This window comes from Salmo salar, chromosome 06 (assembly GCF_965601325.2).
Source record: "Salmo salar chromosome 06, fSalSal1, whole genome shotgun sequence".
In the NCBI taxonomy this organism is placed as follows: Eukaryota; Metazoa; Chordata; class Actinopteri; order Salmoniformes; family Salmonidae; genus Salmo; species Salmo salar.
In genome coordinates this window covers 78,937,703-78,963,657 of record NC_138296.1, presented here as the reverse complement: position 1 = coordinate 78,963,657, position 25,955 = coordinate 78,937,703, and the positions used below count along the sequence as shown (strand labels likewise).

General features: G+C 40.5%; 1 protein-coding gene across 2 annotated transcripts; it reads right to left on the bottom strand.

Annotated features, from left to right (window-relative positions):
* Window positions 1–1,376: 1,376 nt before the first annotated feature.
* On the bottom strand, window positions 1,377–13,521 carry LOC106608077 (uncharacterized). Of its 2 annotated transcripts, none has more exons than XM_082976993.1 (4): window positions 11,359–12,322; window positions 11,169–11,257; window positions 10,721–10,892; window positions 1,377–1,997 (listed from the first exon to the last, which is right to left on the bottom strand). In XM_082976993.1, exons 1-4 carry the CDS (start codon window positions 12,283–12,285, stop codon window positions 1,839–1,841), a joined length of 1,347 nt encoding a protein of 448 aa, XP_082833119.1. In that variant the 5' UTR covers window positions 12,286–12,322; the 3' UTR covers window positions 1,377–1,838. The 2 variants fall into 2 exon arrangements, with proteins under 2 accessions (XP_082833119.1, XP_082833120.1); XM_082976994.1 differs by lacking the exon at window positions 1,377–1,997 and adding an exon at window positions 12,341–13,521 and having other exon boundaries at window positions 10,766–10,892; window positions 11,359–12,051.
* Window positions 13,522–25,955: the final 12,434 nt, after the last annotated feature.

Genomic DNA, 25,955 nt, shown 5'->3' with positions numbered 1-25,955 from the left:
CAATAGCAATTTACAACAATGGATTGTTGAAGCTTCTCTCCACGTGTCAGGCTGGAGGTGTGTGCTCCAGAGAGGGGCCCTGTGCTGCGCTTCCACCCCCAGAAGAAGAGGCCTCTTGGGGATCACCTGTGGAGGATGTCAAGCCCCCTGGACAGAGCTCCAGCCTTTCTGGACCGAGAAATGGTGGACTAGAAAAGTCCCAGTCTGCACAGAACCTGGCCACAGAGGGTGTTGCTCAGTTCCTCTGATGTTCAGTACAGCACATACAGTACATTCTACTACTGTAGGTAATAATAACCTAGCCTCAGAGGACGAGTACAACAGCTTCACAAGACACATGATCTTGGAGGTGATATTTGTAAACACCTGTCTAACACTGACATTCTGTCTAATTGACAGTAAGCAGTAAAATCATTGTACTTCTATCTAGCCAGTGTATTTCTACTTTACTGCTGCTCTACCCACCCGTAGCTCCCCGCTCCCCCAACCCCTCCAGTAATAGAGGAGAAAGTTTACATTAACTGACACTTTTGTGCAATGGAGTACTGATACTTTTCTCAACTGATCGTACTATTTGTCTTACTCTACTTGTGTTTCAGAATGGATGCTGAATGTCTATTTCTCCTGATTTTACTGATTTGATTTGATTTACTAGGATCCCTATTAGCCGACGCAAATGGCAACAGCTAGTCTTACTGGGGTCTGACACATAACGAAAAAGACAATACAGACAAAAGACTACAATTTACATAAATGTAAAAACATGAACATGTAGTATGTGTGTGTGCATCTATCAGTTACACGTACCTGCCATTAACGTGTGTGTGTGTGTGTGTGTGTGTGTGTGTGTGTGTGTGTGTGTGTGTGTGTGTGTGTGTGCGTGTGCGTGTGTTTTACACATACCTGTGAGTACATACAACAAGTAGGTCACATGGGGAGAGGCGTGGTGCCGTGAGGTGTTGCTTTATTTGTTTTTTGAACCCAGGTTTGCTGTTCACTTGCGCTATGTAAGATGTGAGTTCTGTGCGCTCATGGCTCTGAATAATACTGTATGTTTCCTTGAATTTGTTATGTACCTGAGGACTGTGAAAAGACCCCTGGTGGCATGTCTGGTGGGGTAAGTGTGCGTGTCAGTGCTGTGTGTAAGTTGACAATACAAACAATTAGGAATTTCCAAAACAACGTTTGTTATAAAAACAAGAAGTGACGCAGTCAGTCTCCTCGATTCTTAGCCAAGAGAGAGAGGCATACATAGTATTAATATCAGCCTTCTGATTGTAATGGGATGTTAGTTGTGTGCATTGAATCCTGACAGTCAAGTCAGTCTTGATATTGCTGATATTGAGGTCTGATACAATAAAAGATGTAAAACTTCATTCAATTTAATGGTTTTATTTCGTACAATTTTTGTTATTTACTACCCCTGTAGGGCACTGAATGCCCTCATATGTAGACCTTCAGTGAATCAGTGTAATGCACTGTATCTACTGATACCTTGAGTCAGAAAGGCATCATAAGCATAAAGTATGTTTATTTACATAGACGTTCAACAGAAAATAGATATAAAATATTATACACATTTAAATGAAATGGCATTGCTTAATTCTTAGTCCTTCATACCTTGTAAATTTCACACATTTGCAAAAGGATTGTTTTTTTGTAGAGTTAGTGGGCATTAATGCAGTATTATGTTTGCAGCTCGTCACTATCATAATCATCACCATTATCACCATCATAATGAGAAAAAAGTTGCAAAGACTAACTGCAGATTGATGCCATGTTATGCATGTAGCCTATGCTGAGTGTTGTATAATATAGCGATGTCATGGGTATGGTTGTCATGGTATCGTGTCTACGTTGACAGAGGTGATGATGACATCATGGAGGATGTTGATGCGATCGATCTGGTTGAGTTCTCTGATGCGGTGTTTAAACTCAAACAGCTGAGTTCCGTTCACAGCCACCTTAAACTCGCCGGACGTAACCAAAATCTTCATCTGAAACACAGGACAGAAACACTGGTGGCCAGATTGTCTTTGCAAAATAACCTGGTTAGATAAAGGTCTGTGAAAGCTACATCTGACCACCTCTCAGACACTCAACTGTACATGGACTCAACAAAAGCTTTCATCAGAAAAATACAAATGATTGATGTAGAGGATATCAGACAGTGCTGATCTATAACCCACTTTAACTACTTTATCCCTGTATTCACCATTACTAGTAGAGAACTGGCCATTGGTAACATTAACAATAGAGATGTTAGTCAGCACAGTATTGGTTGTTAGTCAGTACAGTATAGGTTAGAATTGTTAGTCAGTACAGTATAGGTTGTTAGTCAGTACAGTATAGGTTAGAGTTGTTAGTCAGTACAGTATAGGTTGTTAGTCAGTACAGTATAGGTTAGAATTGTTAGTCAGTACAGTATAGGTTGTTAGTCAGTACAGTATAGGTTAGAGTTGATAGTCAGTACAGTATAGGTTGGAGTTGTTAGTCAGTACAGTATAGGTTGTTAGTCAGTACAGTATAGGTTAGAGTTGTTAGTCAGTACATTATAGGTTGTTAGTCAGTACAGTATTGGTTGTTAGTCAGTACAGTATAGGTTAGAGTTGTTAGTCAGTACAGTATAGGTTAGAGTTGTTAGTCAGTACAGTATAGGTTAGAGATGTTAGTCAGTACAGTATCGGTTAGAGTTGTTAGTCAGTACAGTATTGGATGTTAGTCAGTACAGTATAGGTTAGAGTTGTTAGTCAGTACAGTATAGGCTGTTAGTCAGTACAGTATAGGTTAGAGTTGTTAGTCAGTACAGTATAGGTTGTTAGTCAGTACAGTATAGGTTAGAGTTGTTAGTCTGAACAGTATAGGTTAGAGTTGTTAGTCAGTACAGTATAGGTTGTTAGTCTGAACAGTATCGGTTAGAGTTGTTAGTCAGTACAGTATAGGTTGTTAGTCAGTACAGTATAGGTTGTTAGTCAGTACAGTATAGGTTAGAGATGTTAGTCAGTACAGTATCGGTTAGAGTTGTTAGTCAGTACAGTATAGGTTAGAGTTGTTAGTCAGTACAGTATAGGTTGTTAGTCAGTACAGTATAGGTTGTTAGTCAGTACAGTATAGGTTAGAGATGTTAGTCAGTACAGGTTAGAGTTGTTAGTCAGTACAGTATAGGTTGTTAGTCAGTACAGTATAGGTTGTTAGTCAGTACAGTACAGGTTAGAGTTGTTAGTCAGTACAGTACAGGTTAGAGTTGTTAGTCAGTACAGTATAGGTTGTTCGTCAGTACAGTATCGGTTAGAGTCGTTAGTCAGTACAGTATAGGTTGTTAGGTATAGGTTGTTAGTCTGAACAGTATAGGTTAGGTTGTTAGTCAGTACAGTACAGGTTAGAGTTGTTAGTCAGTAGAGTATAGGTTGTTAGTCAGCACAGTATAGGTTAGAGTTGTTAGTAAGTACAGTATAGGTTGATAGTCATAACAGTACAGGATAGAGTTGTTAGTCAGTACAGTATCAGTTAGAGTTGTTAGTCAGTACAGTATAGGTTAGAGTTGTTAGTCAGTACAGTATAGGTTAGAGTTGTTAGTCAGTACAGTATAGGTTAGAGTTGTTAGTCAGTACACTATCAGTTAGAGTTGTTAGTCAGTACAGTATAGGTTAGAGTTGTTAGTCAGTACAGTATAGGTTGTTAGTCAGTACAGTATAGGTTAGAGTTGTTAGTCAGTACAGTATAGATTAGAGTTGTTAGTCTGTACAGTATAGGTTGTTAGTCATTACAGTATTGGTTAGAGTTGTTAGTCAGTACAGTACAGGTTGTTAGTCAGTACAGTAAAGGTTGTTAGTCTGAACAGTATAGGTTAGAGTTGTTAGACAGTACAGTACAAGTTGTTAGTCAGTATAGTATAGGTTGTTAGTCAGTATAGTATATGTTGTTAGTCAGTACAGTATAGGTTGTTAGTCAGTACAGTATAGGTTAGAGTTGTTAGTCAGTACAGTATAGGTTGTTAGTCAGTACAGTATAGGTTAGAGTTGTTAGTCAGTACAGTATAGGTTGTTAGTCAGTACAGTATAGGTTGTTAGTCAGCACAGTATCGGTTGTTAGTCAGTACAGTATCGGTTAGAGTTGTTAGTCAGTACAGTACAGGTTGTTACTCAGTACAGTATAGGTTGTTAGTCAGTACAGTATCGGTTAGAGTTGTTAGTCAGTACAGTATAGGTTGTTAGTCAGTATAGTATAGGTTGTTAGTCAGTACAGTATAGGTTGTTAGTCAGTACAGTATAGGTTGTTAGTCTGAATAGTATAGGTTAGAGTTGTTAGTCAGTACAGTATAGGTTGTTAGTCAGTACAGTATAGGTTAGAGTTGTTAGTCAGTACAGTATAGGTTGTTAGTCAGTACAGTATAGGCTGTTAGTCAGTACAGTATAGGTTAGAGTTGTTAGTCAGTACAGTATAGGATGTTAGTCAGTACAGTATAGGTTGTTAGTCAGTACAGTATAGGTTAGAGTTGTTAGTCAGTACAGTATAGGTTAGAGTTGTTAGTCAGTACAGTATAGGTTGTTAGTCAGTACAGTATAGGTTAGAGTTGTTAGTCAGTACAGTATAGGTTGTTAGTCAGTACAGTATAGGTTAGAGTTGTTAGTCAGTACAGTATAGGTTGTTAGTCAGTACAGTATAGGTTAGAGTTGTTAGTCAGTATAGTATAGGTTAGAGTTGTTAGTCAGTACAGTATAGGTTGTTAGTCAGTACAGTATAGGTTAGAGATGTTAGTCAGTACAGGTTAGAGTTGTTAGTCAGTACAGTATAGGTTGTTAGTCAGTACAGTATAGGTTGTTAGTCAGTACAGTACAGGTTAGAGTTGTTAGTCAGTACAGTATAGGTTAGAGTTCTTAGTCAGTAAAGTATAGGTTGTTAGTCAGTCCAGTATCGGTTAGAGTTGTTAGTCAGTACACTATCGGTTAGAGTTGTTAGTCAGTACAGTATAGGTTAGAGTTGTTAGTCAGTACAGTATAGGTTAGAGTTGTTAGTCAGTACAGTATAGGTTATTAGTCAGTACAATATCGGTTAGAGTTGTTAGTCAGTACAGTACAGGTTGTTAGTCAGTACAGTATAGGTTGTTAGTCAGTACAGTATAGGTTAGAGTTGTTAGTCAGTACAGTATATGATAGAGTTGTTAGTCTGTACAGTATAGGTTGTTAGTCAGTACAGTATTGGTTAGAGTTGTTAGTCAGTACAGTACAGGTTGTTAGTCAGTACAGTAAAGGTTGTTAGTCTGAACAGTATAGGTTAGAGTTGTTAGTCAGTACAGTATAGGTTGTTAGTCAGTACAGTATTGGTTAGAGTTGTTAGTCTGTACAGTATAGGTTGTTAGTCAGTACAGTATCGGTTAGAGTTGTTAGACAGTACAGTACAAGTTGTTAGTCAGTATAGTATAGGTTGTTAGTCAGTATAGTATAGGTTGTTAGTCAGTACAGTATAGGTTGTTAGTCAGTACAGTATAGGTTAGAGTTGTTAGTCAGTACAGTATAGGTTGTTAGTCAGTACAGTATAGGTTAGAGTTGTTAGTCAGTACAGTATTGGTTGTTAGTCAGTACAGTATAGGTTGTTAGTCAATACAGTATCGGTTGTTAGTCAGTACAGTATCGGTTAGAGTTGTTAGTCAGTACAGTACAGGTTGTTAGTCAGTACAGTATAGGTTGTTAGTCAGTACAGTATTGGTTAGAGTTGTTAGTCAGTACAGTATAGGTTGTTAGTTAGTATAGTATAGGTTGTTAGTCAGTACAGTATAGGTTGTTAGTCAGTACAGTATAGGTTAGAGTTGTTAGTCAGTACAGTATATGTTAGAGTTGTTAGTCTGTACAGTATAGGTTGTTAGTCAGTACAGTATGGGTTAGAGTTGTTAGTCAGTACAGTACAGGTTGTTAGTCAGTACAGTAAAGGTTGTTAGTCTGAACAGTATAGGTTAGAGGTGTTAGTCAGTACAGTATAGGTTGTTAGTCAGTACAGTATTGGTTAGAGTTGTTAGTCTGTACAGTATAGGTTGTTAGTCAGTACAGTATCGGTTAGAGTTGTTAGACAGTACAGTACAAGTTGTTAGTCAGTATAGTATAGGTTGTTAGTCAGTATAGTATAGGTTGTTAGTCAGTACAGTATAGGTTGTTAGTCAGTACAGTATCGGTTAGAGTTGTTAGTCAGTACAGTATAGGTTGTTAGTCAGTATAGTATAGGTTGTTAGTCAGTACAGTATAGGTTGTTAGTCAGTACAGTATCGGTTAGAGTTGTTAGTCAGTACAGTATAGGTTGTTAGTCAGTATAGTATAGGTTGTTAGTCAGTACAGTACAGGTTGTTAGTCAGTACAGTATAGGTTGTTAGTCAGTACAGTATCGGTTAGAGTTGTTAGTCAGTACAGTATAGGTTGTTAGTCAGTATAGTATAGGTTGTTAGTCAGTACAGTATAGGTTGTTAGTCAGTACAGTATAGGTTGTTAGTCTGAATAGTATAGGTTAGAGTTGTTAGTCAGTACAGTATAGGTTGTTAGTCAGTACAGTATAGGTTAGAGTTGTTAGTCAGTACAGTATAGGTTGTTAGTCAGTACAGTATAGGTTGTTAGTCAGTACAGTATAGGTATTTAGTCAGTACAGTATCGGTTAGAGTTGTTAGTCAGTACAGTATAGGTTGTTAGTCAGTACAGTATAGGTTAGAGTTGTTAGTCAGTACAGTATAGGTTGTTAGTCAGTACAGTATAGGCTGTTAGTCGGTACAGTATAGGTTAGAGTTGTTAGTCAGTACAGTATAGGATGTTAGTCAGTACAGTATAGGTTGTTAGTCAGTACAGTATAGGTTAGAGTTGTTAGTCAGTACAGTATAGGTTAGAGTTGTTAGTCAGTACAGTATAGGTTGTTAGTCAGTACAGTATAGGTTAGAGTTGTTAGTCAGTACAGTATAGGTTGTTAGTCAGTACACTATAGGTTAGAGTTGTTAGTCAGTACAGTATAGGTTAGAGTTGTTAGTCAGTACAGTATAGGTTGTTAGTCAGTACAGTATAGGTTAGAGATGTTAGTCAGTACAGGTTAGAGTTGTTTGTCAGTACAGTATAGGTTGTTAGTCAGTACAGTATAGGTTGTTAGTCAGTACAGTACAGGTTAGAGTTGTTAGTCAGTACAGTATAGGTTAGAGTTCTTAGTCAGTAAAGTATAGGTTGTTAGTCAGTCCAGCATCGGTTAGAGTTGTTAGTCAGTACACTATCGGTTAGAGTTGTTAGTCAGTACAGTATAGGTTAGAGTTGTTAGTCAGTACAGTATAGGTTAGAGTTGTTAGTCAGTACAGTATAGGTTATTAGTCAGTACAATATCGGTTAGAGTTGTTAGTCAGTACAGTAAAGGTTGTTAGTCAGTACAGTATAGGTTAGAGTTGTTAGTCAGTACAGTATATGTTAGAGTTGTTAGTCTGTACAGTATAGGTTGTTAGTCAGTACAGTATTGGTTAGAGTTGTTAGTCAGTACAGTACAGGTTGTTAGTCAGTACAGTAAAGGTTGTTAGTCTGAACAGTATAGGTTAGAGTTGTTAGTCAGTACAGTATAGGTTGTTAGTCAGTACAGTATTGGTTAGAGTTGTTAGTCTGTACAGTATAGGTTGTTAGTCAGTACAGTATCGGTTAGAGTTGTTAGACAGTACAGTACAAGTTGTTAGTCAGTATAGTATAGGTTGTTAGTCAGTATAGTATAGGTTGTTAGTCAGTACAGTATAGGTTGTTAGTCAGTACAGTATAGGTGAGAGTTGTTAGTCAGTACAGTATAGGTTGTTAGTCAGTACAGTATAGGTTAGAGTTGTTAGTCAGTATAGTATAGGTTGTTAGTCAGTACAGTACAGGTTGTTAGTCAGTACAGTATAGGTTGTTAGTCAGTACAGTATCGGTTAGAGTTGTTAGTCAGTACAGTATAGGTTGTTAGTCAGTATAGTATAGGTTGTTAGTCAGTACAGTATAGGTTGTTAGTCAGTACAGTATAGGTTGTTAGTCTGAATAGTATAGGTGTAGAGTCGTGTTAGTCAGTACAGTATAGGTTGTTAGTCAGTACAGTATAGGTTAGAGTTGTTAGTCAGTACAGTATAGGTTGTTAGTCAGTACAGTATAGGTTGTTAGTCAGTACAGTATAGGTATTTAGTCAGTACAGTATCGGTTAGAGTTGTTAGTCAGTACAGTATAGGTTGTTAGTCAGTACAGTATAGGTTAGAGTTGTTAGTCAGTACAGTATAGGTTGTTTGTCAGTACAGTATAGGCTGTTAGTCGGTACAGTATAGGTTAGAGTTGTTAGTCAGTACAGTATAGGTTGTTAGTCAGTACAGTATAGGTTGTTAGTCAGTACAGTATAGGTTAGAGATGTTAGTCAGTACAGTATAGGTTAGAGTTGTTAGTCAGTACAGTATAGGTTGTTAGTCAGTACACTATAGGTTAGAGTTGTTAGTCAGTACAGTATAGGTTAGAGTTGTTAGTCAGTACAGTATAGGTTGTTAGTCAGTACAGTATAGGTTAGAGTTGTTAGTCAGTACAGTATAGGTTGTTAGTCAGAACAGTATAGGTTAGAGTTGTTAGTCAGTACAGTATAGGTTAGAGATGTTAGTCAGTACAGTATAGGTTAGAGTTGTTAGTCAGTACAGTGTAGGTTAGAGTTGTTAGTCAGTACAGTATAGGTTAGAGTTGTTAGTCAGTACAGTATAGGTTAGAGTTGTTAGTCAGTACAGTATAGGTTGTTAGTCAGTACAGTATAGGTTGTTAGTCAGTACAGTATTGGTTAGAGTTGTTCGTCAGTACAGTATAGGTTAGAGTTGTTAGTCAGTACAATATAGGTTAGAGTTGTTAGTCAGTACAGTATAGGTTATTAGTCAGTACAGTATAGGTTAGAGATGTTAGTCAGTACAGTATAGGTTGTTAGTCAGTACAGTATAGGTTAGAGTTGTTAGTCAGTCCAGTATAGGTTAGAGATGTTAGTCAGTACAGTATAGGTTAGAGTTGTTAGTCAGTACAGTATCGGTTAGAGTTCTTAGTCAGTACAGTATAGGTTGTTAGTCAGTACAGTATAGGTTAGAGTTGTTAGTCAATACAGTATAGGTTAGAGTTGTTAGTCAGTACAGTATAGGTTAGAGTTGTTAGTCAGTACAGTATAGGTTGTTAGTCAGTACAGTATAGGTTAGAGTTGTTAGTCAGTACAGTATAGGTTAGAGTTGTTAGTCAGTACAGTATCGGTTGTTAGTCAGTACAGTATAGGTTAGAGTTGTTAGTCAGTACAGTATAGGTTAGAGATGTTAGTCAGTACAGTATAGGTTAGAGTTGTTAGTCAGTACAGTATAGGTTAGAGTTGTTAGTCAGTACAATATAGGTTAGAGTTGTTAGTCAGTACAGTATTGGTTAGAGATGTTAGTCAGTACAGTATAGGTTGTTAGTCAGTACAGTATCGGTTAGAGTTGTTAGTCAGTACAGTATAGGTTGATAGTCAATGCAGTATAGGTTAGAGTTGTTAGTCAGTACAGTATAGGTTAGAGATGTTAGTCAGTACAGTATAGGTTGTTAGTCAGTACAGTATAGGTTGTTAGTCAGTACAGTACAGGTTAGAGATGTTAGTCAGTACAGTATAAGTTAGAGTTGTTAGTCAGTACAGTATAGGTTAGAGTTGTTAGTCAGTACAATATAGGTTGTTAGTCAGTACAGTATAGGTTGTTAGTCAGTACAGTATAGTATAGGTTAGAGTTGTTAGTCAATACAGTATAGGTTGTTAGTCAGTACAGTATAGGTTGTCAGTCAGTACAGTATAGGTTAGAGATGTTATTCAGTACAGTGTCGGTTAGAGTTGTTAGTCAGTACAGTATAGGTTAGAGTTGTTAGTCAGTAAAGTATAGGTTGTTAGTCAGTACACTATCAGTTAGAGTTGTTAGTCAGTACAGTATAGGTTAGAGTTGTTAGTCAGTACAGTATAGGTTGTTAGTCAGTACAGTATAGGTTAGAGTTGTTAGTCAGTACAGTATAGGTTAGAGTTGTTAGTCAGTACAGTATAGGTTGTTAGTCAGTACAGTATAGGTTAGAGTTGTTAGTCAGTACAGTATAGGTTGTTAGTCAGTACAGTATAGGTTAGAGTTGTTAGTCAGTACAGTATAGGTTGTTAGTCAGTACAGTATAGGTTAGAGTTGTTAGTCAGTACAGTATAGGTTGTTAGTCAGTACAGTATAGGTTAGAGTTGTTAGTCAGTACAGTATAGGTTAGAGATGTTAGTCAGTACAGTATAGGTTAGAGTTGTTAGTCAGTACAGTATAGGTTGTTAGTCAGTACAGTATAGGTTAGAGTTGTTAGTCAGTACAGTATAGGTTGTTAGTCAGTACAGTATAGGTTAGAGTTGTTAGTCAGTACAGTATAGGTTAGAGTTGTTAGTCAGTACAGTATAGGTTGTTAGTCAGTACAGTATAGGTTAGAGTTGTTAGTCAGTACAGTATAGTTTGTTAGTCAGTACAGTATAGGTTGTTAGTCAGTACAGTATAGGTTAGAGTTGTTAGTCAGTACAGTATAGGTTAGAGTTGTTAGTCAGTACAGTATAGGTTAGAGTTGTTAGTCAGTACAGTATAGGTTAGAGTTGTTAGTCAGTACAGTATAGGTTAGAGTTGTTAGTCAGTACAGTATAGGTTAGAGTTGTTAGTCAATACAGTATAGGTTAGAGTTGCACTGCTATTAAGAATCTTCCCACTGACCTCGAAGGACCGTCCGGCCATGAAGGGGAAGCCTCCATGTGTGTACCTCTCCTCCTTCCCCCAGTGCTCTCCCACCTTGTGGTTCCTCACCACTGCCTGCTTGCCCCCCTCATTGAACCGAGAGTTGAGGTGGAAGGCGATGTCATTACCTCGCAGGAAGTTCACCGTGAACCTAAACAAGTTAGGATAAAAACAGTTTAATTGATCATATTGAAAACACAGGTCAAGACATTAGATAGTGAAAAACTACAGTCATCAGGTTAATAGGCCCACTCTTCCAGGATCGTGATGTATTAAAGGCAGCTGACATTCAATATAGTAAAATGACTTATTACATCAGTTGTATTCAAATAACATACTGTTAATGTGTACTGTACATCCAATGCTTCCCCTGGGTATCTCAGGGATCTTATTAATCCCAGTAGACTATGGTAGTTGATGAACTCACTGCTTAGCGTTTGGTTTGACCTGGCCCTTGATGGAGAGCATCATCTTGTCGTAGAGGCCTCTTTGTAGGTTCAGGTTGTAGGGCACATTCTATACACCAACACAACACACAGACATTTAGGATATGGTGCTATCTTCACACCAACACAATGATTATGCCAATTCCGTTCCTCCCTCCCTAACTCTCTCACCTGTCCAGTTGGTGTCGGATTCCACTGTGTTGTAGGTGTGAAGCCACCTGGGTCCTGATCAGGCCAACTAGACTGTCCACCTGGGTCCTGACCAGGGCCGAATGGCCATCCAGACCCTGGGTTAACGCTTGGGACTGGCCACCCTTGGGGACTGGGCTGGCTGGGGCCCTGGGCCTGGGCTTGAATTGGGGCTGGGGGTTGATAAGGCTGGGGTGCAGGCTGGGGTGCAGGCTGGGGCTGTAATTGGGGAGGCTGGGGCTGGGGTCCAGGCCAGCATGGCTGGCAGGGATGGGTTGGGGCTGGTTGGGTATGTTGTGGTTGAGTACCAGGCCAGTTTTGGGCTGGAGCTGGGGATGGTTGTGATGGTTGAGGACCAGGCCAGTTCCAGTTTTGGGCTGGAGCTGGGGATGGTTGTGATGGCTGTTGCCCAGGCCAGTTTTGGGCCGGACCTGGGGCTTGTTGGGATGGCTGTTGCCCAGGCCAGCAAGGGGTGTTCGGGTGCCCAGGAAAGCAAGGCATGGGCTGAGGTTGAGCTGGGGCTGGTTGGGATGATTGAGGACCAGGCCAGCAGGGGATGCTGGGCTGCTCAGGCCAGCAGGATGGGGGTTGGGGTTGGGTGGGCTGTTGGCTGGGCTGCGTTGGCCAGACAGGACCCACTGGTTGCTGTTGACTGGGCCAGATACTGTTGCTTCCCTGGGGGGTAGAACCAGAGGACGGACAGCCACACAGAGCATCAGAGAGCTGGGGGGGACAAAATAAGTACACACACATACAGTCAAAGATACACACATTCATACATGCACACTGGCACCGACACGTTTGCACACACTCCCATACACACAGACACAGACAAATAACACAGAATGAGACACATACAGAGACAATTTCCACACAATACTTCAAGAATACTGAGCATGTTCCTGTCATTGAGTTCTCAGTTGCTAGTTGTGAGTGTAGAGGTTGAAGGAGGGGAGGTACTTACTTCCATAGTATCTGTAAGTAAAGAGAGAACAGCATCACTACGTTTTTTCATCTTCATCAGAAACGGAAGCATTAGAACCCCTAACAAAACACAAATCAGTATAGCAACTCACCCCTGTTGGATCACAGGTTAAGAAGATTTTCACTTTAGGAACTTGTTTGCTCCAGTTTCATCCCTGATTATTCCAGCTGATACTGAGGGACATTTGAGAGGGACGGCTGTTCTAGACATGACCACTAGATGGCCCCAGTGAATTACCTCAGCAAATTAAAATCGTCTCACTCCCATGATTATTATAGACCAAGTCCCACACTACTCAGTACTCATACACAGAGTATGATGGTAGAAGGCCATGTCATATGGAACATAATGCATAATAAAGCCCTTCCTAAGGAATGTGTATGGAACTGTGAATCTGTTGTCTGTAAACATTCTGCCACAGTCGCACAAGTGACTGTCTTCTCTTAGCACAGCGGATTGTACAGATACCTATTCACCAATAACATAATTACCTGATTACCTGCCCTCAGTCTGTATAGCCTATATGTTGTGCATGGTCTTTATAGACAATACATGATGACTCTGCAATAGGCCTCCAAACCATACATGTTCTAAGTACCCACTATTAAAAGCAACAATTCGGTGTAACACATTTGCTCTGCATATTTCCTTCTTTGTCATTCAGAATGGAATATTCAAGCCATAATGTCTAAGAGTTCTTAGGCCTAGATTAAATCCGGACTGCGGTAGACTTGCGTTGTGTGATTGACATTTAAAACCAAATTTTCGATTGCAGAATCCACGAACACAGAAACATTGCCTTTAAAAGTGGGTTGATGTCTAGATGGGATACAGCTTTTGTCCAATTTAACGTCAAATCAAATGCTATTGGTCACATATACATATTTAGCTGATGTTATTGCGGGTGTAGCGAAATGGTTGTAAAACCAAATACTGCAAAGTTGCTTAGGAACTAGAAGCAGAGCTGCCATGTCTGTCGGCGCCATCTTAAACAACCATTGTCAACGGGTTTTTTTTGTGCATTTTAGCTAACCCTAAACCTAACCATTTTCCTGACTTTCATTTCGTTCTAGTAACCTGCTACGTTAATTATTCCAACCTGCTGCGTAAGTTCTCCTAAAACCTGCTAAGAAAAGTCAGTTCTGACAAAAGCTGTATGCTTTCTAGACAGAACCTTCAAAAGGTGCATAGCCCAAAAGGGGTTTGACTAGATGGGATGCAGCTAATGGCAGAAGTGACTTTCAAATCAAATCAAATTTAATTTGTCACATGCTTTGTAAACAGGTGTGGACTAACAGTGAAATGCTTCCTTACGGGCCCTTCCTAACTATGCAGAGAGAAAGAAAATATAGACGTAATAGAAAAGTTAAACAGGTCATAATAAAAGCAGGCACAATGAGCAACGACAACTTGGCTATGTACCAGGAATACCAGTACCAAGTCCATGTGCAGGGGTAATTGAGGCAGAGATGTAGGCTATATAGGGAGAACTATAAATAAATTGACAGAGAGTTAAAAGCAGCAACAGCATACAGTGTGTGATGAGTCAAAAAAAGTGAGTGCAAAAAGGGTCAATGCAGATAGTCTGGGTAGCTATATGGTCAACTATTTATCAGTCTTATGGCTTGGGGGTAGAAGCTGTTCAGGGTCCTGTTGGTTCCAGACTTGGTGCATTGGTACCGCTTGTCGTGAGGTAGCAGAGAGAACAGTCTATGACTTGGGTGGCTGGAGTATTTGACTATTTGTAGGGCCTTCCTCTGACACTGCCTGGTATAGAGGGAAAGGGGGATACCTAGTCAGTTGTATAACTGAATGCATTCAACTGTAATGTGTCTTCCACGCTTAACCCAACACCTCTGAATCAGAGAGGTGCGGGGGCTGCCGTAATCGACAGCTACGTCATCAGCGCCCGGGGAACAATGGGTTAACTGCCTTGTTCAGGGACAGAACGCCACAACAGATTTCTTCCTTGTCAGCTCGGGGATTCCATCCACCAACCTTTTGGTTACTGGGCTAACGCATCTACCCGCCAGGTTACCGGTCCTGGATGGCAGGGAGCTTGGCCCCAGTGATGTACCCTCTGTAGGTTCTGTAGCTCCTCGTTGTGGTCCGATGCCAAGCAGTTGTCATACCAACCGACTTTTCGTCGCAGGTTAGGAGAATTTACACGCCAGGTTAGGATAATTAACATTGCAAATTAGGAGAATTAGATTAAGATTAGGAAAACAATTAGGGATAACTAAAATTGTAAAATTCTCACTGACGTGACTCAAACATGCTACTTTTGACGTCACTTTGACATTAGCTGCATCCCTTCTAGCCATGACCACTGAAAGTGGCGATCAGATTGAATCTAGCTTTCCCTCAGTAAGTGGCCTACTTTTGAACATCCCATAGACCAGCAGTATGCAGAACATGTCAAATCTGTCTCATATAAAATGTAGGTGGATCATCGTACAATTAATTATCCTATTCAGCCAAAATGGAGGTTAGTGGAAGATACACTCTATAAGCCAGGGCTTTTCACACTGCAAAATGTTGGTTTAGCAAATGACCTCTTTTAGACTGCAGCATAGCTAAGAAACATTTAATACTTTCACACTCTAAAGTGCATAACACCAACCTTAGCCCAGGACTAAATTGGCCCTGCTGCAGAGCAGAGTAAGTACCAGCTTTTGGAGGGGGAAGCAGCAAGCCTATGACAGAGATCAGCCAAAATTGTATTTGAATATTCTATGTATCATCAACTATGATCCCAGACAGCTGGAGCTAGATCAAATCAAACTTGATTTAAAGTGCATTTAAAATTGCAACACACAGTAAAGTAAAACAATAAAACAATAAAATAAGGTAAAAGCTCCCTTGTCAAAGAGAAGTCTAACTCACCAATGGGACAATAGAGATTTTCTGGATCTCAGGCTCAATGGAACTAACCTGGATAAATAAGAGCTATATAAATGTATAAAACGTTACATTACCGGTTGTTGTGTTGTTGAGGTGAAAGCTAGACAGCTACAGTAGGAATTCACACACACTCCTTTATGTACTCCTCTATACATTCCCTTCTTTATTTGGCCACTCCTTTATTCCCAACTTTCCTCTACTGGGAAACCACACCCAGGGGGAAAGATTCCCTGCAAAATACTGTCGTAGAGCAGCAGACTGATGTAGTTTTGTTGAACTGTTGGTTGGTTCATAAATTGACTTGGACATACTTGAACAAATGATGGAAGTTTGCAATATCTAAGGGAGGATTATATAGCAATGTCCCTATAATATATATAAAAACACATCTTCCCTGGTGTTTCTGCTCTGAAACTGTCATGGGGGTTCCTGGAATGCAATAACAGTTTGTTTGTTTTTTTTCGAGAGGGAGAGAGAGAGAGCGAGAGAGAGAGAGAGAGAGAGAGAGAGAGAGAGAGAGAGAGAGAGAGAGAGAGAGAGAAGGAGAGAGAGAGAGATGAGAGAGAAAGAAAGAGAGAAATGGGAGAGGGAGATAGAGGGAGAGATGGGAGAGGAGGAGAGAGAGAGATGGGACAGGGAGAGAGAGAGATGGGACAGGGAGAGAGAGAGAGATGGGACAGGGAGAGAGAGATGGGACAGGGAGAGAGAGAGAGATGGGACAGGGAGATAGAAAGATGGGACAGGGACAGAGAGATGGGAGAGAGGAGAGAGATGGGAGAGAGAGAGAGATGGGAGAGAGGAGAGAGAGATGGGACAGGGAGAGAGAGAGCTGGGACAGGGATAGAGAGATGGAACAGGGAGAGAGAGATGGAACAGGGAGAGAGAGAGATGAGAGAGAGATGGGAGAGAGAGAGAGAGAGAGGTGGAACAGGGAGAGAGAAAGATGGGACAGGGAGAGAGAGATGGGAGAGATGAGAGAAAGAGATGGGACAGGGAGAGAGAGATGGGACAGAGAGAGAGAGAGAGAGAGAGAGATGAGAGAGAGAGATGGAAGAGGGAGAGAGAGAGATGGAAGAGGGAGAGAGAGAGATGAGATATGGGAGAGGGAGAGAGAGAGAGAGAGATGGGAGAGAGGAGAGAGAGAGAGATGGGACGGAGAGAGAGAGATGGGACAGGGAGAGAGAGAGCGATGAGAGAGAGAGAGACAGGTAGAGAGAGAGATGGTAGAGAGAGCGAGAGAGAGAGAGAGATGGGTCAGGGAGAGAGAGATGGGAGAGAGGAGAGAGAGAGATGGGACAGGGAGAGAGAGAGATGGGACAGAGAGACAGATGGGCGAGATGGGAGAGGAGGAGAGAACAGTGAGAGAAACACAATATTTAAATGTTGCCATAGAAACCAGGGAATCTTGTCTGTGTATGGTTGTGTTGTATGTGTGTATGTGTGTGTGTGTGTGTACGTTTGTGCTTGCGTGTGTGTGTGTGTGCATGCGTGCGTGCGTGTGTGTGCATGTATGTGTGTGTGTGTATGCACATGCGTATTTGTGTGGGTGTTACAAGTGAGAAGGGGTAACCAGGGGGTGCCTAACTCTCAAGCCCAAGGTGTTTCTCAAGACAGCCATGGTTTTCATTTAGCACGAAAGCAACCCGTTTGAGTACGTACCCCCATTTCCAAACACAACGAACACAGTGTGATGGGCTGCTGTTGGTAACGTGGTTGACTTCATTGCTCAGCAGCCAGTCATGAGACTGTGTCTCACAGACGATAACTAACTCCCTGACATGGTCTCTGTGCCAGGGACAGTAATGTCATTAGAACAGACAGACACCTTCGCTGTGTCAGACCTGGGGCTGGTTCCATTGCAGTCAGGGTGAAAGTCTGTAACACACCATGAGAGGGGCCAGTCTAACAGGTCCCCCGGTAACGGTGATAAACATCATCAACTCTGTTTATTCTTCTCTCAAAGTCAAAGTTTCCCCATCTGCTATGACAGTGTTATGACAGTGTTATAACAGTGTTAAGAACTCCTTAACAGCTTCTACCCCCAAGCCATAAGAGTGCTACAACTAGTCCAATGGCCACCCGGGCTATTTGCATTGATCCCCCCTGTAACCTGTACACATTGACTCGGTACCGGTACCCCCTGTAACCTGTACACATTGACTCGGTACCGGTACCCCCTGTAACCTGTACACATTGACTCGGTACCGGTACCCCCTGTAACCTGTACACATTGACTCGGTACCGGTACCCCCTGTAACCTGTACACATTGACTCGGTACCGGTACCCCCTGTAACCTGTACACATTGACTCGGTACCGGTACCCCCTGTAACCTGTACACATTGACTCGGTACCGGTACCCCCTGTAACCTGTACACATTGACTCGGTACCGGTACCCCCTGTAACCTGTACACATTGACTCGGTACCGGTACCCCCTGTAACCTGTACACATTGACTCGGTACCGGTACCCCCTGTAACCTGTACACATTGACACGGTACCGGTACCCCCTGTAACCTGTACACATTGACTCGGTACCGGTACCCCCTGTAACCTGTACACATTGACTCGGTACCGGTACCCCCTGTAACCTGTACACATTGACTCGGTACCGGTACCCCCTGTAACCTGTACACATTGACTCGGTACCGGTACCCCCTGTAACCTGTACACATTGACACGATACCGGTACCCCCTGTAACCTGTACACATTGACTCGGTACCGGTACCCCCTGTAACCTGTACACATTGACTCGGTACCAGTACCCCCTGTAACCTGTACACATTGACTCGGTACCAGTACCCCCTGTAACCTGTACACATTGACTCGGTACCGGTACCCCCTGTAACCTGTACACATTGACTCGGTACCAGTACCCCCTGTAACCTGTACACATTGACTCGGTACCAGTACCCCCTGTATATAGCTTCATTATTGTCATTTTATTGTGTTAATTTTTATTTTTTTACTTTAGTTTATTTAGTAAATATTTTCTTAACTCTGTTTTCTTAAAACTGCATTGTTGGTTAAGGGCTTGTAAGTAAGCATTTCATGGTAATGTAACTTGCATTTAGCGCATGTGACAAATAAAATTTGATTTGATTTGAAATGTAAACAATGTTCATTTAAAGGAACATTTCAAAAATGTTCAACTACATATTCATTATCTTCAGCACCACCCCAACATCAAATATGTGAAAATTGTGCGTTTCTATGTTTTGTAGTAAAAAACAAATGTCAATGACATCATCGGTGTGCGTTGTGTAATTTTAACCAATTATGAATAGACATTGCCAACTAATTATCTACTAATTGGTTGATGATGTCATTGGAAACACTTACCTTCTATCTTCTCTCCATCCATGATTAGATTATCTGTAGGTATCGAAACTCCTTGCACCTATAATCTCTGACCCTAGCTGTAACCTCTGACCTCTAGCTGTAACCCCTGACCTTTAGCTGTAACCCCTGACCTCTAGCTGTAACCCCTGACCTCTAGCTGTAACCCCTGACCTCTAGCTGTAACCTCTGACCTCTAGCTGTAACCTCTGACCTCTAGCTGTAACCCCTGACCTCTAGCTGTAAACCCCTGACCTCTAGCTGTAACCCCTGACCTCTAGCTGTAACCCCTGACCTCTAGCTGTAACCCCTGACCTTTAGCTGTAACCCCTGACCTCTAGCTGTAACCCCTGACCTTTAGCTGTAACCCCTGACCTCTAGCTGTAACCCCTGACCTTTAGCTGTAACCCCTGACCTTTAGCTGTAACCCCTGACCTCTAGCTGTAACCCCTGACCTCTAGCTGTAACCCCTGTCTGTAGGTATGGAAACCTAGCTTGGTACCAGATCTGTTTGTGCTGTCTTGCCACTCGTATGTTGTCACGCCAAACAATGACAATAAGAGTTGGCAAGACAGCACAAACAGATCTGGGATATCCCCTGCATCTAACCTCTGTCACTAAAATGTGTTTCTCTAATCCAATTCCTAATTACTGTAGATTATATGGTGCTGAGGGGGAGGGTCATGGTCAAACTAACTCTCTACTATGTCCATGGTAACAACAACACAACCAACACACAATCCCAACATGCACACTTACTACTTATTCAGAGTGGTGAAAGTTAACCAACCTGGTTAGATTCTGAAGACTACCCCCGGAGGGCGCTGAATCCAGTGAAATACAATGACGGCCCAGTCCCAAACTGACCCCTAGACTGTAAACCCTATGTGCTTGGAGACACCTGAGATGATTTGATTGGTATTAGCAATATGGTGAAACTTCCACTTAGCCTATCAGAGGGCAAGTTGGTTACACCAGTCAATTCCTCTTAGATCTCCACAACTGTATACAGTAGGGTTATTCAACTCTTACCCTATGAGGTCCAGAACCTGCAGGTTTTCTGTTCTACCTGATAATTAATTGCACCCACCTGGTGTGCCAGGTCTTAATCAGTCCCTGATTAGAGGGGAACAGTGAAAACAAGCAGTGGAACTGGCTTCGGTGTCCAGAGTTGAGTTTGAGGTATAGGGCATAGGATCTAGGGGTCAATTTGGTATTGGGCCCATTAGTGCACCTAAAGGTTTGTATAAGAGCACTTCATCTACTGATGTCTTCAGTCAGTCATTCAACAGTAAACATGTTTAATTACATATACACTGAGTGTACAAAACATTAGGAACACCTTCCTAATATTGAGTTGCACTGCTTTTTCCACAGGGACGCTGGCCCATGTTGACTCCAATGCTTCCCACAGTTGAGTCAAGTTGGCTGAATGTCCTTTGAGTGGTGGACCATTCTTTATACACACAGGAAACTGTTAAGTATGAGAAACCCAGCAGAGTTGCAGTTCTTGACACAATCAAAGTGGTGCGCCTGGCACCTGCTACCATACCCCGTTCAAAGGCACTTAAATCTTTTGTCTTGCCCATTCACCCTCTGAGTGGCATACATACACAATCCATGTCTCAATTGTCTGAAGGCTTACAAATCCTTCTTTAACCTGTCTCCTCTCCTTCATCTACACTGATTGAAGTGGATTTAACAAGTGACATCAATAAGGAATCATAACTTTCACCTGGGTTCACCTGGTCAGTCTGTCATGGAAAGAGCAGGTGTTCCTAATGTTTTGTACACTCCGTGTACATTCAACACATTTTTCTTGCGAAATGCACTAACACCATCAAAACTTTAAATACATACCACAAAATAAAATAACTTTTTCAAAATAGCATAATTTGTCAAAATGCTAAATAAACGAATATCCACAAAACTTAGAATACATCTAACAAAACTTGCTGAATCCATCAAAACAGTATAATTTGTCATCATATTATACATTTGATAATGGCTCCAAAAGTATTAACTATAGCCATCAATAGATCATCCTTTTCTATGAAAAATAGTAAAATGGTATGAGATGGTAATCAAACATTTTAAGTGAGCTATTCTTGTTCTCTGAATTAGGACCAAATACTAAAGCAGAAGGAATTTCACTAAAAGGTCAAATAAAACATGGTTTGGAATTGTTTACGTGTTAAATGCTGTGTATGGTAATGCTGTTTTAAATGTTTTATAATACAGCAAACATAAATCAAATCCACTCTGTCTAAAGTACTCAGAACCAAGCAGGTAGTTATGGAACTACGAACCAAACACGTTACTGTCAGATACTAAGGCCTACTGTGTAACGCAAGGCTAGGCTTACATGACAAAGACCTCCTACTAGGATGGAGCCACTGCAAAAGAAATATGGAATACAGCAATATTTTTTATTTAACCTTTATTTAACCAGTGATATTGAAAGTAATTACAAGTATGAAACAGAGAAAACACTTTGTTTTTTATAGTAACTGATGAGGTGCTGCTTTTAGTATATGTGTGTCCTTTGTTGTGTTTTATTGTGTATTTATTGATGTTGAATGTATTGGCTGGTGCAATCAAATTTCCTCTTTGGGGCATTAATAAAGTAATATCTTATCTGATCTTAATCACTGTACAAAAGAAGTGACTGAAATGGTTGTTCAATTAAATGTCCTTCCTATGTCTGGAGGCCTTCCATCAGCAAGTGGAAAAACAATCCCGAATAGAAATTAGGAAAGGTGAATACAGAGGAGGAACACAAGTGATATGAATGAACAGGCCTCAACCTACACAAATGCTCTCCAATGGAAGGTCACAATGTTACTTAGAAGTAACCTAACTTTATTCTCTGCATCGTAAAAAAAATGTTTACAAAAAAATGACAACCTTCTCTCTTCTGATGAAAGCAATGTGTTACATTAAAGAACATTGCTTAATTTGTTGTCCTACATACATGCTAAGACCACACGGATTTGCACATGGAGTGGTTATTTTAGTAAGTGGGAATTAATGCGGTATTATGTGTGCAACAGAGAAAGAGCGCAGCTCATCATCATCATCATCTTTATCTTCATCAGCATCATCATAAAACATGTGCAAATAGTTACTTCTATGTATGTAGCCTATGATGGTTGTTGTATAATGTATATAAGGATGTCATGTGTGTGGTTGTCATGGTATCGTGTCTACGTTGACAGAGGTGATGATGACATCATGGAGGATGTTGATGCGATCGATCTGGTTGAGTTCTCTGACGCGGTGTTTAAACTCAAACAGCTGAGCTCCGTTTACAGCCACCTTAAACTCCTCAAACATAATCAGAATCTTCATCTGAAACACAGGAGAGGGAGGAAGAGGAGAGAGGGGAGGAGAGGGAGAGCGGATTGAAATAACGTGTCATTTAGCCGCAGACACCCGTAAAGTGTCAATTGCAGTTGATTTGTTAGTCAGTACAGTATCGGTTAGAGTTGTTAGTCAGTACAGTATCGGTTAGAGTTGTTAGTCAGTACAGTATCGGTTAGAGTTGTTAGTCAGTACAGTATAGGTTAGAGTTGTTAGTCAGTACAGTATAGGTTAGAGTTGTTAGTCAGTACAGTATAGGTTAGAGTTGTTAGTCAGTACAGTATAGGTTAGAGTTGTTAGTCAGTACAGTATCGCTTAGAGTTGTTAGTCAGTACAGTACAGGTTGTTAGTCAGTACAGTATAGGTTAGAGTTGTTAGTCAGTACAGTATAGGTTAGAGTTGTTAGTCAGTACAGTATAGGTTGTTAGTCAGTACAGTATAGGTTAGAGTTGTTAGTCAGTACACTATAGGTTAGAGTTGTTAGTCAGTACAGTATAGGTTGTTAGTCAGTACAGTATAGGTTAGAGTTGTTAGTCAGTACAGTATAGGTTAGAGTTGTTAGTCAGTACAGTATAGGTTGTTAGTCAGTACAGTATCGGTTAGAGTTGTTAGTCAGTACAGTACAGGTTGTTAGTCAGTACAGTATAGGTTAGAGTTGTTAGTCATTACAGTATAGGTTAGAGTTGTTAGTCAGTACAGTATAGGTTAGAGATGTTAGTCGGTACAGTATAGGTTGTTAGTCAGTACAGTATCGGTTAGAGTTGTTAGTCAGTACAGTACAGGTTGTTAGTCAGTAGAGTATAGGTTAGAGTTGTTAGTCAGTACAGTACAGGTTGTTAGTCAGTACAGTATAGGTTAGAGTTGTTAGTCAGTACAGTATAGGTTGTTAGTCAGTACAGTATAGGTTGTTAGTCAGTACAGTATAGGTTAGAGATGTTAGTCAGTACAGTATAAGTTCGAGTTGTTAGTCAGTACAGTATAGGTTAGAGTTGTTAGTCAGTACAGTACAGGTTGTTAGTCAGTACAGTATAGGTTAGAGTTGTTAGTCAGTACAGTATAGGTTAGAGTTGTTTGTCAGTACAGTATAGGTTAGAGTTGTTAGTCAGTACAGTATAGGTTGTTAGTCAGTACAGTATAGGTTAGAGTTGTTAGTCAGTACAGTATAGGTTAGAGTTGTTAGTCAGTACAGTATAGGTTGTTAGTCAGTACAGTATAGGTTAAATTGTTAGTCAGTACAGTATAGGTTAGAGTTGTTAGTCAGTACAGTATAGGTTAGAGTTGTTAGTCAGTACAGTATAGGTTAGAGTTGTTAGTCAGTACAGTACAGGTTGTTAGTCAGTACAGTATTGGTTGTTAGTCAATACAGTATAGGTTAGAGTTGTTAGTCAGTACAGTATAGGTTAGAGTTGTTAGTCAGTACAGTATAGGTTAGAGTTGTTAGTCAGTACAGTACAGTATAGGTTGTTAGTCAGTACAGTATAGGTTGTTAGTCAGTACAGTATAGGTTAGAGTTGTTAGTCAGTACAGTATAGGTTGTTTGTCAGTACAGTATAGGTTGTTAGTCAGTACAGTATAGGTTAGAGTTGTTAGTCAGTACAGTATAGGTTGTTAGTCAGTACAGTATAGGTTAGAGTTGTTAGTCAGTACAGTATAGGTTAGAGTTGTTAGTCAGTAGAGTATAGGTTGTTAGTCAGTACAGTATAGGTTAGAGTTGTTAGTCAGTACAGTATAGGTTGTTAGTCAGTACAGTATAGGTTAGAGTTGTTAGTCAGTACAGTATAGGTTGTTAGTCAGTACAGTATAGGTTAGAGTTGTTAGTCAGTACAGTATAGGTTGTTAGTCAGTACAGTATAGGTTAGAATTGTTAGTCAGTACAGTATAGGTTGTTAGTCAGTACAGTATAGGTTAGAGTTGTTAGTCAGTACAGTATAGGTTGTTAGTCAGTACAGTATAGGTCAGAGTTGTTAGTCAGTACAGTACAGGTTGTTAGTCAGTACAGTATAGGTTAGAGTTGTTAGTCAGTACAGTATAGGTTAGAGTTGTTAGTCAGTACAGTATAGGTTAGAGATGTTAGTCAGTACAGTATAGGTTAGAGTTGTTAGTCAGTACAGTATAGGTTAGAGTTGTTAGTCAGTACAGTATAGGTTAGAGTTGTTAGTCAGTACAGTATAGGTTGTTAGTCAGTACAGTATCGGTTAGAGTTGTTAGTCAGTACAGTACAGGTTGTTAGTCAGTACAGTATAGGTTAGAGTTGTTAGTCAGTACAGTATAGGTTAGAGTTGTTAGTCAGTACAGTATAGGTTAGAGATGTTAGTCGGTACAGTATAGGTTGTTAGTCAGTACAGTATCGGTTAGAGTTGTTAGTCAGTACAGTACAGGTTGTTAGTCAGTACAGTATAGGTTGTTAGTCAGTACAGTATAGGTTGTTAGTCAGTACAGTATAGGTTAGAGATGTTAGTCAGTACAGTATAGGTTGTTAGTCAGTACAGTATAGGTTGTTAGTACAGTATAGGTTAGAGTTGTTAGTCAGTACAGTATAGGTTGTTAGTCAGTACAGTATAGGTTGTTAGTACAGTATAGGTTAGAGATGTTAGTCAGTACAGTATAGGTTAGAGTTGTTAGTCCGTACAGTATAGGTTAGAGTTGTTAGTCAGTACAGTACAGGTTGTTAGTCAGTACAGTATAGGTTGTTAGTCAGTACAGTATAGGTTAGAGATGTTAGTCAGTACAGTATAGGTTAGAGTTGTTAGTCAGTACAGTATAGGTTAGAGTTGTTAGTCAGTACAGTATAGGTTGTTAGTCAGTACAGTATAGGTTGTTAGTACAGTATAGGTTAGAGATGTTAGTCAGTACAGTATAGGTTAGAGTTGTTAGTCCGTACAGTATAGGTTAGAGTTGTTAGTCAGTACAGTACAGGTTGTTAGTCAGTACAGTATAGGTTAGAGTTGTTAGTCAGTACAGTATAGGTTGTTAGTCAGTACAGTATAGGTTAGAGTTGTTAGTCAGTACAGTATAGGTTGTTAGTCAGTACAGTATAGGTTAGAGTTGTTAGTCAGTACAGTATAGGTTAGAGTTGTTAGTCAGTACAGTAAAGGTTGTTAGTCAGTACAGTATAGGTTAGAGTTGTTAGTCAATACAGTATAGGTTAGAGTTGTTAGTCAGTACAGTATAGGTTGTTAGTCAGTACAGTATAGGTTAGAGTTGTTAGTCAATACAGTATAGGTTAGAGATGTTAGTCAGTACATTATAGGTTAGAGTTGCACTGCTATTAAGAATATTCCCACTGACCTCGAAGGACCGTCCGGCCATGAAGGGGAAGCCTCCATGTGTGTACCTCTCCTCCTTCCCCCAGTGCTCTCCCACCTTGTGGTTCCTCACCACTGCCTGCTTGCCCCCCTCATTGAACCGAGAGTTGAGGTGGAAGGCGATGTCATTACCTCGCAGGAAGTTCACCGTGAACCTAAACAAGTTAGGATAAAAACAGTTTAATTGATCATATTGAAAACACAGGTCAAGACATTAGATAGTGAAAAACTACAGTCATCAGGTTAATAGGCCCACTCTTCCAGGATTGTGATGTATTAAAGGCAGCTGACATTCAATATAGTAAAATGACTTATTACATCAGTTGTATTCAAATAACATACTGTTAATGTGTACTGAACATCCGATGCTTCAACTGGGTATCTCAGGGATCTTATTAATCCCAGTAGACTATGGTAGTTGATGAACTCACTGCTTAGCGTTTGGTTTGACCTGGCCCTTGATGGAGAGCATCATCTTGTCGTAGAGGCCTCTTTGTAGGTTCAGGTTGTAGGGCACATTCTATACACCAACACAGCACACAGACATTTAGGATATGGTGCTATCTTCACACCAACACAATGATTATGCCAATTCCTTTCCTCCCTCCCTAACTCCATCCCTCCATCCAGCCCTCTACCCAGCCCTCCATCCATCCCTTCATCCAGCCCTCCATCCAGCCCT

Excerpts from the sequence above, each read along its gene's own strand:
- LOC106608077 (XM_082976993.1), bottom strand. The coding sequence starts at position 12,285 with ATGACAGGAACATGCTCAGTATTCTTGAAGTATTGTGTGGAAATTGTC. Across the intron at positions 11,258-11,358 it reads ATCCGACACCAACTGGACAG|AATGTGCCCTACAACCTGAA; the intron begins GTGAGAGAGTTA and ends GTTGGTGTATAG. Across the intron at positions 10,893-11,168 it reads GTCAAACCAAACGCTAAGCA|GTTCACGGTGAACTTCCTGC; the intron begins GTGAGTTCATCA and ends TAACTTGTTTAG.